The sequence below is a fragment of the Larimichthys crocea genome, chromosome III (genome assembly GCF_000972845.2).
Source record: "Larimichthys crocea isolate SSNF chromosome III, L_crocea_2.0, whole genome shotgun sequence".
In the NCBI taxonomy this organism is placed as follows: Eukaryota; Metazoa; Chordata; class Actinopteri; family Sciaenidae; genus Larimichthys; species Larimichthys crocea.
In genome coordinates this window covers 29590138-29607174 of record NC_040013.1, presented here as the reverse complement: position 1 = coordinate 29607174, position 17037 = coordinate 29590138, and the positions used below count along the sequence as shown (strand labels likewise).

Here is a 17037-nt window from a genome sequence, read left to right as displayed (position 1 = left end):
AGAGAAGGACAAGAAAGGCAGAAGCACAAGGGAAGGGAAAACAATGGGAACTAGGAGGCAGACAGCCTCATCATAATAGCAGAGTGGCTGTGCCATAGCCAGCTCTCATAACTTGTATTCCCATATGTGCCTCAGTAGTATGCATGCAGCTTAGACTGACATAAGCAATGTTATTTCATCAATTAGTCTAATGTTTTAAGGTGTTAACGTTTGAGGGCATCTCTGTTACTCCATGTTCAACTGTCAAAAGTTCAATGTCACATTTTATATTATTATTATATTTTTATATTGCAAGTATTGAAACAATCCTTTCACTTACCTCACCAGTCGTCGAGAGGACATTCATGTTTTGTTTCTTTCTGTCTGTTGTGAAATTGTTTTGTACTCTTTTTGTGTGCGTTTTATATATAACTGTTAGTCTGTTTGTGTGTGCTGACTGGATGTAGACTTGGAGCAGCTGCTGACTATGGAGCTGAAGGAGTTTTCTGATGGAGAGATGACCATAGCGCTCGCTTCAGTAAACACAGATAAGGAGGTAAGTTTTTATCATGAAAAGCTTAAAATGCCTGATTCCATTTAGTTAATGGTTTCATTTTTTATGACTAGATATTTTTGAATGTTGAAAAAAGTTCAGTACTAACTGTTTGATTTAAGGTAGATTGAACCCATCTGTGCAAGGCAGAAAACCCATTAAAGATTAAGATTTATCTGAAGCTCACTGGATGAATCAACTGGGAGAGTTTCAGGTTTAAAGACCACAACTTACAACTTCAATATTTCTAACTACACGGTAACAATTAAAACTATGCATATTCTGCAAATGAATCCAGCACGTGATATGTGAAGATAAATGTTCTGACATAGAAATATTGGCTAATTAATACACTTATTACTTCAATTAATGGCCTCATTAGCCTGGCTGGTTCTTTTTAATATATCATGGTGATTATATTGGGATATAATGTAGTCCACTTCCCTTTGTTAGTTGTTTTCAAAGAGGATAACTTGTCTAGTAAAAACAGAATAAAACAACGTGTTTAAAAAAAAAAAAAAGTTACTCTTGATGCTTCGATATTTCGAATATATATCATACCTGCGCTGTGTCATTTTGTTATGGATGTAGAGAAGCCCCTCTGATGTTGTGATGTTCTGCATTTGGATGAGATGCAGATGGAGGCCTGAGTGTGTCTCTCTCATACACACACACACACAGACACAACTAGGTATCACCTCACTCCCCACTGATATCTTAAAATCCAACACACACACTGAAACATACATACATTTTCACACACATTTGTGGGATGTTTTTTTTTTTTGTTGACTTTGCTGTCTTTCTATCTCGGTCGCTCTCTTGTTCTTCCTCTTCACTCACTCACTCACACACACACACACACACACACCACACACAGAGGGTGCTTTAAGCCTTTAAGCCTACCCCTTGCTTTTCTCCCTGCTGCAACTTCTAATGTGTTCGCCCCCCTCCCACCACCACCACTACCCCCCCACCCCAAAAAAATCATTCATTATTTCTTTTATATCTCCTTCTCACTTCCAAAGCCCATTTTTCTCAGCGGCTGCCTAGCGTGCGGTATTAGGCTATGTGTAAAATAAATGATGTCTGTAGCCGTAGGGGTATGGCTCTGCCTCCCCCAGAAAACTACCTAACGTCCAAGGAACATTAAACACCCAGATCCTCGTTTAGCGAATAAATAACCATTCATTTGAATGGCTTTGTCTGCGTGTGCGCACCGGACTTTCTGTGCATATTTTACCAGCGCTGTGCCTGCATGCTGTGTGTCAGGAGTGAGAGAGAGAGAGCGCGAGAGAGTGTGAGCAACGGAGAGAGAGAGGGGGCCCATTAGAGACTTAATATAGAATAAATGGCCAGGGGCCTCTGTGTCGCCAGCGGACCCTCCAACTCCACAGCGTCATGGTGGGTTACTAATGACCTGAGATCGGGCTCCAAAATGAACTCCTTATATGCATGTCATTTGCAGTGTGTATATATTTATATATTATTTTTTAATTGTGTTTGAAAAGAGAGTAAAACGGTATGAGTATGTCATTTATTGAGGAGGCTTAGGGAAGTTCTGCCTTAAATGATTCTTTCCAGAAAACTAAATAAATTAGATTCAATTAGTCTTTAATGGTTTATGTGTTATGTGTTCGTCAAAGTGTGTTTTTTGTCTGTGTGTGTGTGTGTGTGTGTGTGTGTTAGATAGCTCCTAAAGAGGACAGAGTTAGATTTGGGGGGTAAAAAAAAAACAAGATCTGTCTGTGATTGCCTAGTTAGCAGAAGAAAAAGCTTCAGTGTGTTTGGTCTAACGATATGGACACATCGTATAGACTGACTAATGTATTGTTGTATACAGTACAAACATACATTAGTCAGTCTGTGTGCTCCTCTATTACGGAAGAGAAACGTGGAAATGAATGAGAGTTTCACTGTTTTAAAAACACAGCGCCTGTGTGGATGTTTCTGTGTATCTGCTCATCAATGTGCGCTACATTTGAAAGCGCCTCGAATCATTTTACAGTGTTTACCCACAATGGAACAAAACACTGCTTAAAAACTATCAAGACAAAAATGTCCCGTGATGCTGCACAATTTACAACAATTATATGAATTTGTCTGGGAGGCTGTTTGATGTTTTTTTGTAATTTAGCATATATAAACAGCTCTATTAAAGCTATCACACTGCATATAATTATCACAAAGGAGATAAAGCTGTGAAAACAGTAACGTATTTGCCATGCCAACTTGTGCTTTGCTTTATTGCATATTGTAAATATTGTTAAATTCAGTTAATAATAATGCACTGTCTGTAGCATAAGAATGAGACATTTCTGGCTGTCTGGTATAGCTTGTTTGTTGTTTAGTTCATATGGTACATATTTGCTGCGGTCCCTGTTGCAACTACAACTGTTCCCGTATTGCTGCTGTATATACATGTTGTAACGTCTGCTTTCTGAAGCAGTCAGTATATCAATAACCACTGAATCTTCGTGAGTCAAATCAAGTGAAACAACTCACAATGGATCAATCCTGCATTCAAAGCATAGACTGTTTATTGCTTTTAGAATAGGTGCACATAAGCATTACAGTGTTACTGTACAGGGACGACTAAACATAAATACACACTCCTTTTTAAATAGACCCACATTGTTATCACTGTTAAAAGTGTATTGTATAAAATCCCTGATAGGTTAGACATTTTAAGTATTTCTGAGAAATTAAATCGAATAAATAAAATACTTAATCTGTATTAGCAATGATCAGTAGCCTTTAGAATAATTTCTAGTTAATATGTATTGTGTCTTATGCATCAGAACAGTTTCTTCATTTGCTGTTGTTTCGCAGCATCTCGCTGTAAAAAAAAAAAAAAAAGACAAAGTATTCAGCCAGCACAGTGTGGTATTTACTTTTGTGTGGTCAAGCCAACTGGGGCTTTATATATATATAAAAAATGTCAACAATTTGTCCCTGTGTACAGAGCATACAGGAATACTACATTGTCTAATGGACTGGTAGCAGCACTGTGTCAGAGGCTCCAGAGCCAAACAGAGGTCAAGTGCCTTGCTCAGGGGCACACAGTCAGTGCGCAGCATCACCTGTAGACGTGAAAGACGTGAAAGCGTTTCTTTCTCGTATGTAAGAGTTTGTATAACAAAGTCTGTTTCAAAAAACACACAAACGCACTAGAAACACATTATTCACATGTTCATGTCAGCGAGGGTGTGTGTTTGTGTATCAGGGGTTTTCATGGCTCAGTAATTAGCGCTGGCAGATGAAGCATTGGTCGGATAAAGAGTTGTCATGCTGTGGAGTTGATGAACTGTGGGAAGGACAGGAGCCCACAGCCTCACACACACACACACACACATACACACATAGTCATGAATATGTGAATAATATGTTTTTGGAGTGTGTTAATATGGACTTCTAAGTATAACAATATGCTTTAGACTTCTTTGTTTTCTGTCCTTTGCAAACTATTGAGGCTGTCGAGAGGAGAAAGTAATAGAAGTTTGTCTCATATGAATAGAGGCTAATCTAGTTAATCCCACCAAGATATCCGAATAATTGTAATGTTGTTTGTTTTCTCTGTGTGGTAAACAAAATCAATCATCTTTTGTTCTGTGTGAGAGCCGTTATAAGTAATGTTTTATGTTGTTGATTTGTTTGTTCTGTTCTTTCTGTGCATGCGTGTGTCTGTGTCCGTCTCTCCAATCCGAGGTACGCTTTAGGTTTCATTTTGGCGACGTTGATTGTCTCTAATGTGTTGTTTGTTCACAGTCCTCCGGCCCTTCTGTTTGTTTATGCGGGGCCAGTTTTGCCCTACGCCACTTGCACAAATAATTATGCTTGCTAATGAAGGGGCCCGCAGCCACGGCACTCGGTAAATGCCTTTCTGATGAGAGGCACTATGAGACAGCAGGTGCAGGGTGGGCCTCCCAGGGACTAAGATTGAAGACCAGGAAGTCAGGCAGGGTGCCCCGCCCCTCCATCCCTCCAATCTTTATTGTCCCCTCTGACTTCCTGGTTCCTCTTGATATTTATAGTACATACTGCTACTCCTTCAGTTTCAGGGGAGGGGGGGATTGAAATCTTCTGATTCTGAATCTACATGCATAAACAAAACATCCTATTTACAGAAAGAAGAGATTTATCTGTGCCATCAGGACACTAAAGCACGTTTCCTTATTCAGTTTAATGTTGTTTTTGCTGTAGCTCTGGGAATACATTCGGCATTATACAGAAATACATCACTTTTATCTCCTCTGTGAAAATATTTTTGCTGGAAATTGGTTTGGCTGTAGCGCACATTATATGAACCGTTTCAACCACAAAAAATATGCCGTTTGTATAAACAGGTTTAACTGCCGCACAAGATCGTCTGCACACTGTATCTCAAGTTACTTACACTGATGTTTCTTCTTCATCATCATCTCTTCTGAAACACTCATTCTCTCTTCCCCCATTTTCATTCTCCCCCTGTGGCTTCCTTGGGCTTTGAGGGCAAACAAATAAACAAAACAAAACATTTATAGACTCAGCGCTTGCATCTTGGCCCCCAAATCCCTGCACTTAGAGCTGAGTGAATGAAGCATGCGGAGAAGGCCCATATGAGAAAGACAGACAGAAAGACATTTGGGCTTCTTTCTCTGCAAACTTTTAACCCCCCCTCCCTTTTCCCCTCTGTCTCTCCAAAAACTTCATAAGCAGCAATACTCTTGTGTATGCTGTTTGCGGGTTTGTGAGCACATGCATGTGTGAGTTTGGCTGTGCGTGCGTGTGTGTGCGTGTGTGTGTGGTGAGTGGTATATGTTGCACGTGTGTGTGTGTGTGTTTGTGTGTGTGTGTGTGTGTGTGTGTGTTTGAGCAGGGTGGTGTCAGCTCGCTCCTTGCCACCCCATTTGCTGTAGCTGTACCGCTGTGATCACAGACAGATGTATAAATCAAACCTCGCTTGATGGATTCATCAGGGTGGCGAAACGATCGCCTGAGAAGAACTCGCAACTCTCTTAGCGTTCTGTGTTCTGACGGAAAGGGTATGCAAAGAGCCTAAATGGATGAACGCTTGATTAATTCTTTGCCGGAGATGTTTGCGACAGCAGGAAATGTGTTTTTGCTTTGACTGTGTTTGCACGGGAATTTACGCGCGCGGGGCGTGAGTTATGAGGCCTGAGTTTTGTACCTAAGGCTATTGTGCATAATGATGGCAGGTTGGGAGAACTGCAAGCAGCCGCTAAAGACTTGCTACCTGTGGAGCAAAGACAACCAAAGAGAGAGGGAGGGTGTGTGTATGTGTATGTGTAGCCTATGTGTGTGTGTGTGTGTGTGAGTGTATTGCGGCCTAGTGTGGGAGAAAGATGAAGCTGCAAGAGCAAGAGATGAAGATGTAAAGTGTGACAGGGAAACAGAGAGAGACACAGGTGAGGGAGGGGAAAATTAGATAAAGGAGGGACGAGGATGCTATTAGAAAAAAAAAACAAGAGATGTAACACACAAAGTTTATTTTTTAAGATAAAAGGTAGAATAATTTCCCCTTTGATGCTCAAATGATCTTCATAATGAGACAATGAACATGGGTTAAGCCTGCTTTTGATTTTCGGCAGCAACTGTAATTAGACAAAGTTTTGATTATTCTTTTATGGTCAGTGAAAAGTTGTCGTACACTGCAGTGAAGTGTCCTGGCAATCAACAGGATCAGAAATCATTTCTGAGAGAGAGAGAGTTACAAGAATGTCACCATCTCTCAGGTTCCTTAATTAAAACCCATAAAAACTTCCCAAACAAAACCAGGTCAGACAGTTTATGATGACACTATCACCAACACAAGTAAACAGATTATTTTTCCTTTAGCCATGGGTGTAAAAGTTGGAGTGTTTATTGTGTTTTAGGTGTTTCTTTCTCCATACTTGTATTACTATTTTTGTTTTGTGTTGCACGTTTTCTTTGTTTGAATATTTATTTCATTTTGTTGTCTTTTGTTTTTATGTTGGGGGAAAAAAAAGATTGCTTTTATGTCAGAGTTTTTCTTTTTGAGTATAAATAGTGGTTAAATGCAGATAAAACAAACTCGCACATCAGTTAAACATCACTTTTGATGACTACTTACTTTTTCATCATTTCTCAACAACACACGTGATAAAGTACTTTCATTGCAAAAACAGTTAATATTCAAAATATCTACTACTATTGTTTCCAGTAACTTCAATAAAAATGAAAGTTCATAAAAAGTAATTCTGAAGATTTTAAAGGGAAATCCTTTATTTTTGATATCTCACTTACCAAAAGCTCAACAAATGAGAAACAGGTTTCTAAGTCCGGATGCTAAGGTTCTTGGAGACAGTTAGCAAGTGGATTTTTATAGCTAATATGTTGGTAATTTATAAGAAAAGGCAATCTGTGTATCTGGGGGTGGCAGAAAGAGGGAGGAAGAGGAGGGGCGGCAATATGAGTAGTAATTTACTCAGTTAAGAGCCAAATGGCAGACAGACTGTCGCCCTGCGTGTTATCTCGGAGATTTGCACTCTGCTCGTTTTCTGACTATATTTCCCTGCCTGTGTGTGTGAGTGTGTGTGTGAGTGAGTGTGTGTGGAGTTTAGTGTGCATATGCAAGCATTTGGGTAGTAGCTTTAGAGCATCAGCATCATTTGAGCATTTCTTTGTATATTGTACTGTAAATCATGAAGACTTTATTGCTTTACCAGAGCTCATATGTGTACATACTGGTACATGTTTGTTCATACGTTGAGATTACAGTTGACGACTGCGGGCGAATTTATGTGTGTGTCTGCATGTGTTACTGTTCCATGTGCCTTTTACTTGTGTGTTTGTACTTATGTGAGTGAATATGTGTGTTTTAACGAATCTTGGGAGGCTTCATTGCACTCATCAGGATATCAGTGTTGAGAAATGGCTGTGTCAGTACAATGACAGTTGTGTGTGTGTGTGAGGATTGATGGGCCTGAGTCTGACAGCAGCCATATTGTGGAGAGAGAGAAAGATGGGATGGAGGGAGGATCAGGGGGAGGAGTACTGTAGCCCCCTCATCCTCACAGGTTAATATTGACACAGCCTGGGCAGATACAGCGCCTGCAGCGTTCATCAATCACTTTCAGTGGACCCATACAAATACACTCACACACACACACACAGGCTCGAGCAAAGAGATGGACCACACACACTGTAAGACACAGCACACAGGAAAAAAATTTAAAAAATGCAAACACACTCAAAGTCTGTCAGAAACCATGTGAAACAAGTCAGGCAACATGTTTTTAGAGGCATGTTTTGAAGACACACACACACACACACATGAATGTCAAACTCAGAGTTCTTCTGTTAGCTTTACTAAAACTACATATTCTCTTTTGTTTAAAAGTTCCACTTAAATAAGCACAACGACAATTTTGAGAAGTTCACAAAACAAACAGTTGTACAACAAAGCTAGATTAATCAAGCAAATATGTTTTCAAAAGTATCACTTTGCACTCTTTATGTGTAACCCTGCGTTGCAAATTATGGTTTCCATAACATTGTTGTTAATCATTTCAGAAAGAAAGAAAAAGCAAGTTCCCTTGACAAACAAAACAATTAATTAATGCAACTTTCCATCCATCAATCATTGTGCCTGTCATTGAATTACCATAATCTGTTCATGGTAGCTGTTTTAAGAGCAAACAGTTAATTTCCAAACAATAAATCACAAAGTGTCTCTCTACCCCTCTGTGCGCTTTGACAGCTTCGTCTCTCATTGCTACAGATGAAGGCTTACTTTAAACCACTTCAGTTTTACAAAAAAAAAAAATTAAATCATATGCGCAATAAAAAGCAGGGGTCTAACAAAGTTTTCCATACAGCTGTAACCAAAATGTTTGTGGAAATGTTTATTAATCATTTTTGAGACTATTACGATGAAATGTAATGATTGCATTTCTCAGTTCATTAATAATATAATTTCAAAAAAGTTGGGAAATGTGAGCATCTGTCAAGCAGTTTGTGTTACAAATATCTGATCCCGATTCGTTCCCTCTAATTGTTTCTTTTTTATATCTCTCTCTTCTCCAGGACTGGCATAGTTATGTGGATGGGCTGAAATTGTTCAGTGATCACCATGGCTATGATGGTGTGGTGGTACTCTTGTCCATTAATGATACACTTCATCATCCCCGCCACCAGGTGGCTGTATACTCAAACAACACAGATATGCTAAACCAGGTAAATAAAAACAGGCACTTCTAATAGACACCACCACCAATCGCTGTTAACTGAAGAGGGGCATTGAAATGACCCTAGATATTTTTCTTTTGAGAGTTGTGGGCTGTTGGTGTGGGTAAAGTGTCCTATGGGAAGGTTGCTGTAGTGAGGATGTTCAGTAACAACACAGGTTGTTCTTTGCTGTTTCCAAACCAATAATGTAAAAGGAATATTTTTAAAACATTTTGGAAACACACTTATTTTAAGTTAGGATAGTTTGATAAGAACTCTTCAGTTCGTGTAGAAATTAAAGAAGCAAAAGACGCCATGTTAATTATAAAGAATGTATTTTGTTTTTTAATTAGTAAGCTTTAAAAGTACAGGAAGGCAGATTTGTTTATGTTGTGACATGTTAACTGTTTCCCCAACTATGTGCTAAGCTAAACTAACCAGCTGCTAGCTATATCCTCATATATTGAGCAGACAAAACACTCATGTGTTATCAATCTTCTCAAAGTGGCTTTCATTTCAGATCTGCTGTGAGTTAGAAGAGTCTTCCACCTGGTCTCTTTCTGGTGAACTGGAGGCCAGGGAGAATCTCCAGCTATACAACATCCCTTTAAATACCTCCTTATCTTCTGGTACTCCTCTGCTGGTAGAAGAAATACAGGGCCTCCTCAAAGACTTTGTTTACAGACGGAGCTCTGTATTAGCCTGCCACCCCAGCAGTAGGACCTCTTCCACGGAGGGAGTGGCAGGCAGTGTGGAGTTTTCCCAGGGATCATCTGGTATCAATGATATGGACGGTTCTGACATAGAGAGAGCCGAGGGAGGCAGTGGAGATGTAGTGACAATAGCAAGGTAATTAAATGTTCCAATTTGGTTTCAGTGAAAGTCATCAAAATCCTAAATACTAGATTGAATATTATTATTTGCAGTCTTGAAACATTGACACAATTCACTGACAGTGTTGTTTTATCCCTGTATATAGGGTGATGGCAGATGGTGAAGAGGACACAGGAGGTGTTGGAGTTGGTGGTGGTGGAGAGCTTGTGAGCCCTGACAGTGGTATGACCACCATCCGCAGCAGCCGCTCCTCCAAGGAGAGTTCAGTGTTTCTCAGTGATGATAGTCCAGTCGGTGAGGTTATAGCAGGAGGAGGGCAAGCAGCAGGACCAGGAGGACTCTTCCTGAGAAACCCCTCACCCCTGGGGTTATTATCTCTCTCCCCTCCTGTCCCACCTGAGAGGAAAAAGAACCGCTCTAGCAGAAATAAAAGTGACAACTTTGACCTGTTTAGTTTTGACCCACTACACAGCAGCGACCACTCTATGCCAACAGGAGGGGAAGTGGCCAACTCTGGAGTAAGAGGAGATGAAAGAGGAAAAAGAGCAGAGAGCTCCAGTTTTTCAGAACTTGACGAACTGAGCTTGCTGGATTTCTCTGCACCCAATTCATTGGGTGGGTGTGAAAGTAGAAATTCTTCAATTGACCATCATGGTCAAATCCACCAGAATGACACTGTGGTTCCTCCAACCCCAGTCAACAGTGTGGTAGGTAGCCGCCCACCAAGTAGCTGCGGAGTCAGGTTCTTTCCAGAAGATGTAGTTGAAAGGATCAGTGGCCTGCAGCACAAGGATAGTGTGTCATCATCGTTATCAGAGACTTGGGATGAACTTGGATTTGACACAATGGGAGCATTGTCCTCTAGTGATAATAATGCCTGGAGTAGGACCAAGGAATCCAGCAGTCCACATAATATTATGGAGGAAGTTACAGTGAAAGAGTCAGTTTCGACAGAAACTGACTGTCGTTTCGACAGTGAAACGACAGAACGAGAAAGCAGAGAAGAGTTCATACAGTCAGAGAACCAAAGGGGAAAGAGCCTTGAACCTCAGCTTAGTCTGATCACTGAGCAGACTGAATCATACGACAACTGGAACCCAGACTATGTACTTAAGGATCAATGGAACCCTGTCACAATGGCTTATCTGCAATTGACACCACCAGAAGAGGAAGTAACTGGAAAATGCAGAGCTGGTATCATTGGAGTTAAAGAAAAAACTTCCTCGCTCTCAAGGAAGAAAGCAATCCTTAACACTTTAACGCCAGACACGTCTAAAGAAGAGGATGAAGGAGCACAAGGCAAAAAAGGAGACAGACAGAAGGAGCTCCTAGACTTTTGGACGTACTCAGCTCAGAAGGGATTTCTCAAATCGGATAGTGGGACCACCACATCTTACCCTGAATCACTCGATATGTGGAATATGACAATCCGAGATGACAGTCTATCACCTCTCACGACCCCTGACAACTTGTCTGAAACCTCTGGCTCTTTCTGTGGGGTGAACCCCAATGTTAGGGCTGGCACATCCGTGGAAAGTCCACCAGGATTTTCTGATGGTGGAATGGTGATGTGGAACACCACCATACAGGAAGACAGCTCTTCCACAATAACGAGCCCTGAAGGACCTGACAATGGAAAGGACCTCAGTCACATGGGATCATTGGATGCCAGTGATTCTCCCGAGACACATGCAAGCAAAAAAGTGGAAGAAGACAGAGTTTTAGAGGAGGACAGAGGTATATATGAAGTGCTCAGTCAGGATATTGAAGAAGTGGGGTGGAGAGGTACTGAACACAATGTGAAAATAGTCATAGAAGTAGCTGAAAGTAAAACACAGGATGAAGAAACAGGCGACATTGACATCGAGGGTGTTCAGAATCAACAGTCTGTCTTGCAGAACTTGGCATCTGAACATTCAGAAGCTGGGACTTCCTCCTACCATGATACTGACATGTGGGACCTACCTGTCCCTGGCATGGTTACGTCCACTTCAGAATATGACAATGTAGGAGCTGACACTTGGAGTCGGACATCCTCCCCTGAGACCTATTCTAGTCCTGTAGTAGACATGATACAGCTTGAGGAACAGTCTAGCCCTTTTGTAGCTGTGAAAAATCCTGTTCAGCACGATCAATACCAGGATGATCCTCTTGGAAAGATTGAATACTCAGCAGTCTTTTCAGACAAGGAACAGCCAGCCAACCAAGTGTTCCTATTTAAGGGAACTAGTGAGTTAGATCGTATGACTGGGAGTGGGGGAAGTTCAGTCGAAAGTAAGTACGACAACAAAAGTGGAGGAGGATCAGAGGAAGCTGACTGGCTAGAGCAACCCGGTGATCATTCCCCATTCGTTCTGGTGGACTACTCCACTGTCACTCAGGACCCTTCAGCCAATCATCGTTCAAGTCTAAGAGAAGATGTCGAGTGTCAAATACAGACTGACCAACCATTATCTCCAAGCCTTCTTAACTGGGGCAATCTTGTTTCTGAGAAACATGATGGCTCTGAATCAATGTCATCATCACATGATCTGTCAATCACAGTGGCACACAGTGAAGATAGACCTGCTACTGAAAGCCAAGGTGATCCTAACAATGACAGCATTGGAAGCCTGGAGGGTAAAACAACAGAAACTATGTCTCTTGACACTAGTTCTGCAGGGGGGAGAGACACACTAAAGTATAGCCCCGACAGCCTTCAACCATGTAGTCGAGACGAACTCAGGTCCAACTCTGATGGAGATTCATCGTCAGGTCTAGAAATGGAATACATAATTGTATCTGGCACAGTAAAAGAAGCTGAGAGAGAGTGGCACGATAGGCCTAAACAAGGTAATAGGCAATCAAAAGGAACAAAAAAGTCTATGGAGACATTTAGCATGCTTTCATATGCTGCCACAATACTGCAAACCCAGGCCCAAGCTGCACATCGAGAGCACCAGGAGAACACTGAACAAAGAGGGCAAAACCAAATGATCGGAAGTACTGATGGTGCACTTAGTGCAGATACAAGTCTTGATAATGCCACTGAGCATTACATGGCGCCAGAAATGTTCACTACCAGCCAATCAAAAAGTCAGTCAGATTCAAGACCAACAGGTTGCAGTCAAGCATGGGTTGAAGAAGGACACTACGACGATAAATCAAGCATTGTGACCAGAAGTGTGTCGCCATCATTAAGATATCCATCAGATCACTTCCTGAAAACCAGAGAGGAGGTTTATGTTCATTCACAGATCTCAATGGAGGATTCAGATGAGGGTGGGCAGTCACCCTCAGCACCTCCATCATGTCCTTCTTCTTTGGCTGACTTGAAGGTCTGGAGGGGTCAGTTAGCGAGACAAGACACACCTCAAACCACATCAGATGTACAATCCCCTGTTCTTACCAACAGTTCAGTCTCTCACACCAGCTCCTTGATTGGTACTCCATTAAGTGAATCTGGTATTTCTAGTGACAGAGGACTTGGATTACCATTTTCTGGAGATTTAATGGAAGAGGAGAATGATGAGGAAGAGCAGGAAGCGGAAACTGATACAGAGCACACTACCATGACGAAATGGACTTCAGAAGTGCAAAGTCAGAGGGAAGAAAGACACCAGCCAGGATCTTCTGATCTGCTAAGTTTTTCTGATGAGATGATTGGAGGTTCTTCATTTCAACAAACAGATTTTCAAATATTTGAGCCAAAGAGGGACAGAATCCGACAGAATACAGAGGATTTCTATGACGAACGACCTGTAAGGACTGTTGATCATGGTAAATGGTCCACTGAACAACAGATTGGAGAAGCTTCTCAAGATACCTATTCACCTGTTTTAAGGTAGGCAATGCACCTCACATCATATGGTTATGTCTTATCCACTGTATTGTTCTACTTCTGTCACATTTACAGGTATGCCACCACATGCAAAGTAATTATTTTTGCATAAAAAGATGATAATAAAGTTCTATTATCATCTTAAATGGTTGGTTAGCCTAAATTACAACATTTTCCCATGTACATGTAGTGTATATCTCACCATGCAGATAGTTTTGGTGTGATTTTAGTAATCTGTCTCTGATATTTCTGCTCCACCCCAGAAGTATCTTTCAATTATTATGGATTTTATGCATGACAGACTTTTTATTCTCAAGCTGCTAACAGGGAGTGAATGCCTGTGCACACATTTGCCTGTCCTGCACATACACCCACACACATGCCAACCACCCCTCCCCTCTCTCTGTCTTAACTATCTGCTGGGTTTTGAGTCTTTGCAGCTTTCTCAATGGAGTCTGTACATCAGAGGAATATTAGCATCTCTGAACAGACTGTTGAAATCGAGCTTGAAGGCCCTCCTGAGGAATTGAGTCTGATGATCTGTGTATGCGGTTGTGCGTGTGTGTGTGTGTTGTATGGGTGAGTGACAGACTGGGACTGACGGTGCGAGAATGAATATTAGCGGAGTGACGTAAATTATATGTGTGTGTGTGTGTGAGTGTGAGTAAGAAACAAACAGTGCATGTGTTTGTGGGTGTGTTCGGCAGCAAGCTTTGATCTGCAGCTCTGTGTGTGTGTTTATAAATCTGTTTACGCCTCATTAAATATGCATTACCTGCCTCATTACAGCTGGAGCCCCACTCACAGCTAATGGAAACAGCTCCCCTAGCGCTCTTACAAGGTGTGGGTGTAAGTGTATGCATCCAAACCTGTGTGTGAGTGTGTGCATAGGTAATACCCAATGTATCAGACAATAGAAGTTTGTCCATGCAGCTTCAACTTCCATTAGCGTACATGATATAATTTACGGCTGTCTTCTTTGTTTTTGTGTAATTTTTATTTTATGTGAAGCAGACTCTCTTTATTATTGCAGGCACATAGTACAAGGTATGGTTTTATATGAATGAATGGCATTTATTGTTGAGAAGTCTTATTTCATTTAGTTTTTTTGTGAATTGACACATTGTACCCTGTGGACAGTTTACATTTAGTGTTACTCACCAAAATACATTGTGTGTGTCTTTGACCTGCCTGACAAACGTGACAAGTCCATTTCCCTCCTCAGAAAACATTTGCAAAGAAGATTTGTTATTCATGTTTGAACCCTGCATTGTTTCCGTCCATATTTTCCTTGCAAGCAGTCCTCCTCTTCCCTGCTTTTGCCGGAGCAGTGCTTTATTTCCTGGTACATTACCACCACCTGTTGATCAGTAGCATAATGGCAGGAGTGTATACCAACACTTGCATGTTCATGTGCAAGTGATTTTACAAGAGCAAATGAAACATTGCTCTATAGTGCTAATAGTGGTCAAAAACTCCACAGGATACCTTTAATATGTAATTTAGATATTTAAACTCATCAGTCTATTGAACAGCTAAAAAACAGAAGTTTCTTAGTTTAACTGTTCTTGCAAGTCACTAAATTGTCCTAATGTATACTGGGCAGTTTAAATGTGTCTGATATATAGTTTGAGCCCCCAAATTTTACACATTTAAAAAATACTTAGACATAGATGGCTGAGGTTCACTGCATGCAGTCAATATTAATTATTTCTGAATGTCTCCTCTCTGCTCCTTCCCTTATTCCCCTTGAAGAAGACACCAAGACGTGACATCGCAATTTTCCTCCCAACCAACCAGCGAGAATGCTGCATACCAGTGGATGGAAAGTCAGAATGTAACTCAGGGTCAAACCCAATATGGCTACAACTACCACCACATCGACCAAAGAACTGAAAACCAGAGCGCCCATTCAGCCTGCGTAGATGTTAAATCCAACGACCAGCTAAACACCACAGATGTCTATGCTGAGTTTACAACTGATGCCACAGCTATACAATATGGATCTGACCAGGCTGAGAGCTATTATGAGGCTGGAGTTAATGCCGAGCTCAGCTTGAATGATCCAGGTTCCAAGTTTCAACATATAGCTGAAAGCCAGTATGGAGATGACTCTGACTCCATGTGCACTTCTGAACTCCAATGCTCTCAGTATCAAGCCGATGGCCAGAGTGAATATGAGTCCAGCCATGCTCATTACCAGTTTGATGAACAGCCACTCTACCGATCAGATGTCCACCCTGAGAGGGAAGATCATGCACGGTATGTGCCAGAGGAATATGTCCACTTTCTCCTGGAAAGGTGAGCTTTCGATTTAGCCCCTCAGTAAGTTCAACAGGTTCAGCACTTTGTCAAACTTTAATTCTTAGTGCTCTTTGGAATCTAATAATACTGCATGTAGTACGGGTAGGCCCATCCGCTTTTCAGGCCAGCCTTGGCGAGCTGATGTAATTTCAGAGAGAGGTTTTCTTTCATTGGTCTTCCTTAAAAGCTGAAATATGATTATTGGGGTTTTCTGTCCATTACAAATGTGTGAAAGTGAAAGAGAGATTAACAGCAGACGTGCTTAGGTTTTTCAAAACCTAAGAGCTGCACTACTACATTTTGCCACAAAGAGGCAGCACAGATTACTTTAAAACTGTGATCAATTCTTTAGATATTTTACAACATTTGGTATTTTCTGCTAAAGCATTTGTCGTTGCATCATATTACAGGATATGTAAGCTCATAAAAATTAATAGACATTGGTCTATTTCTGATTAATAGATTGCAATATGTTGCTGTGTTGCTGTTCTTTCTTGATATAGACCCCCATCATAAAGGATATGTCATGGATACATACGTTCACATGTTTTCAATTCCGTCCTACGACAATACTCACATGCACTCATATAGATTTGCTGTATCTGTATGTTTTCTGTAATCATTTCTCCTGTCCATACTGACCATTAAAGATCCCTCCCTCATGTAGCTTTTAGTGGAATAGCTTGCGGATCAAATCCACAGCTCCCATGCAAAAACAATCCACTCCAGTATGTAGGCATAGAGTTTGAAAGACATTTGGCAGTCAAGGAAGGCCTAACATTTTATGTTATTGAGTTGCATTATGGGAAATGGAGGACTAGTGCTCAGGATTAAAAGAAAAAATAAAATCACAGATTCTCTTTTTTCTCAATTAAAAGTTATGTTTTGAAACCAACATGAGTACAAGAATGCTATGTGCGTGGGTGTGTATGCAATTTCTTTTTCTTTTTTTTTCTTTTTTGCCCTACTTTGTAATTCTGATGACCCTCTTCCACACTGCCCCCCTTTGGGCCTTTGGGATACATGACCCTCCCCTGTTTTTTTTTGTTTTTGTTTTTTGACTGTGTGTGTCATTGCGTACGTACACGGGGGACCTTTCCATAATTATGTGGTCATGTGACTTGGAAAGAGTGGTTCAGTCATGCTAGAAGAAGAGTGAGGGAAAGCTACATGTCCGGAGAAAGAGATGGATATGTGTGTGTGTGTTTGTGTCTGTATTCATGTGCACGGTTTTCTCTGTTATGCTTCTCTCTATTGTTAGGCCTTTATGTTAATCAGTCTGTTAGAGGGGCTTTGGTTGGGGGGAGGTAGCAACACTGCTCAGTATTGTTTCCTCAGCCCACACGTGCAGCCTGGG

The 17037-nt window shown here is 41.1% G+C and overlaps 1 protein-coding gene across 4 annotated transcripts in view; it reads left to right on the top strand.

Annotated features, from left to right (window-relative positions):
• Window positions 1–17037, top strand: part of LOC104920348 (uncharacterized) — a 34939-nt gene that overhangs the window by 10963 nt on the left and 6939 nt on the right. For 3 of the 4 annotated variants that reach the window (XM_019276009.2, XM_019276012.2, XM_019276008.2), the window contains exons 6-10: window positions 447–535; window positions 8582–8731; window positions 9243–9571; window positions 9702–13379; window positions 15132–15677. In XM_019276009.2, coding sequence (XP_019131554.2) covers window positions 447–535; window positions 8582–8731; window positions 9243–9571; window positions 9702–13379; window positions 15132–15677 — 4792 coding nt within the window. Of the gene's footprint in view, window positions 1–446; window positions 536–5399; window positions 5557–8581; window positions 8732–9242; window positions 9572–9701; window positions 13380–15131; window positions 15678–17037 lie in introns of those variants that run through there. The other variant, XM_027278146.1, reaches the window with a different exon arrangement.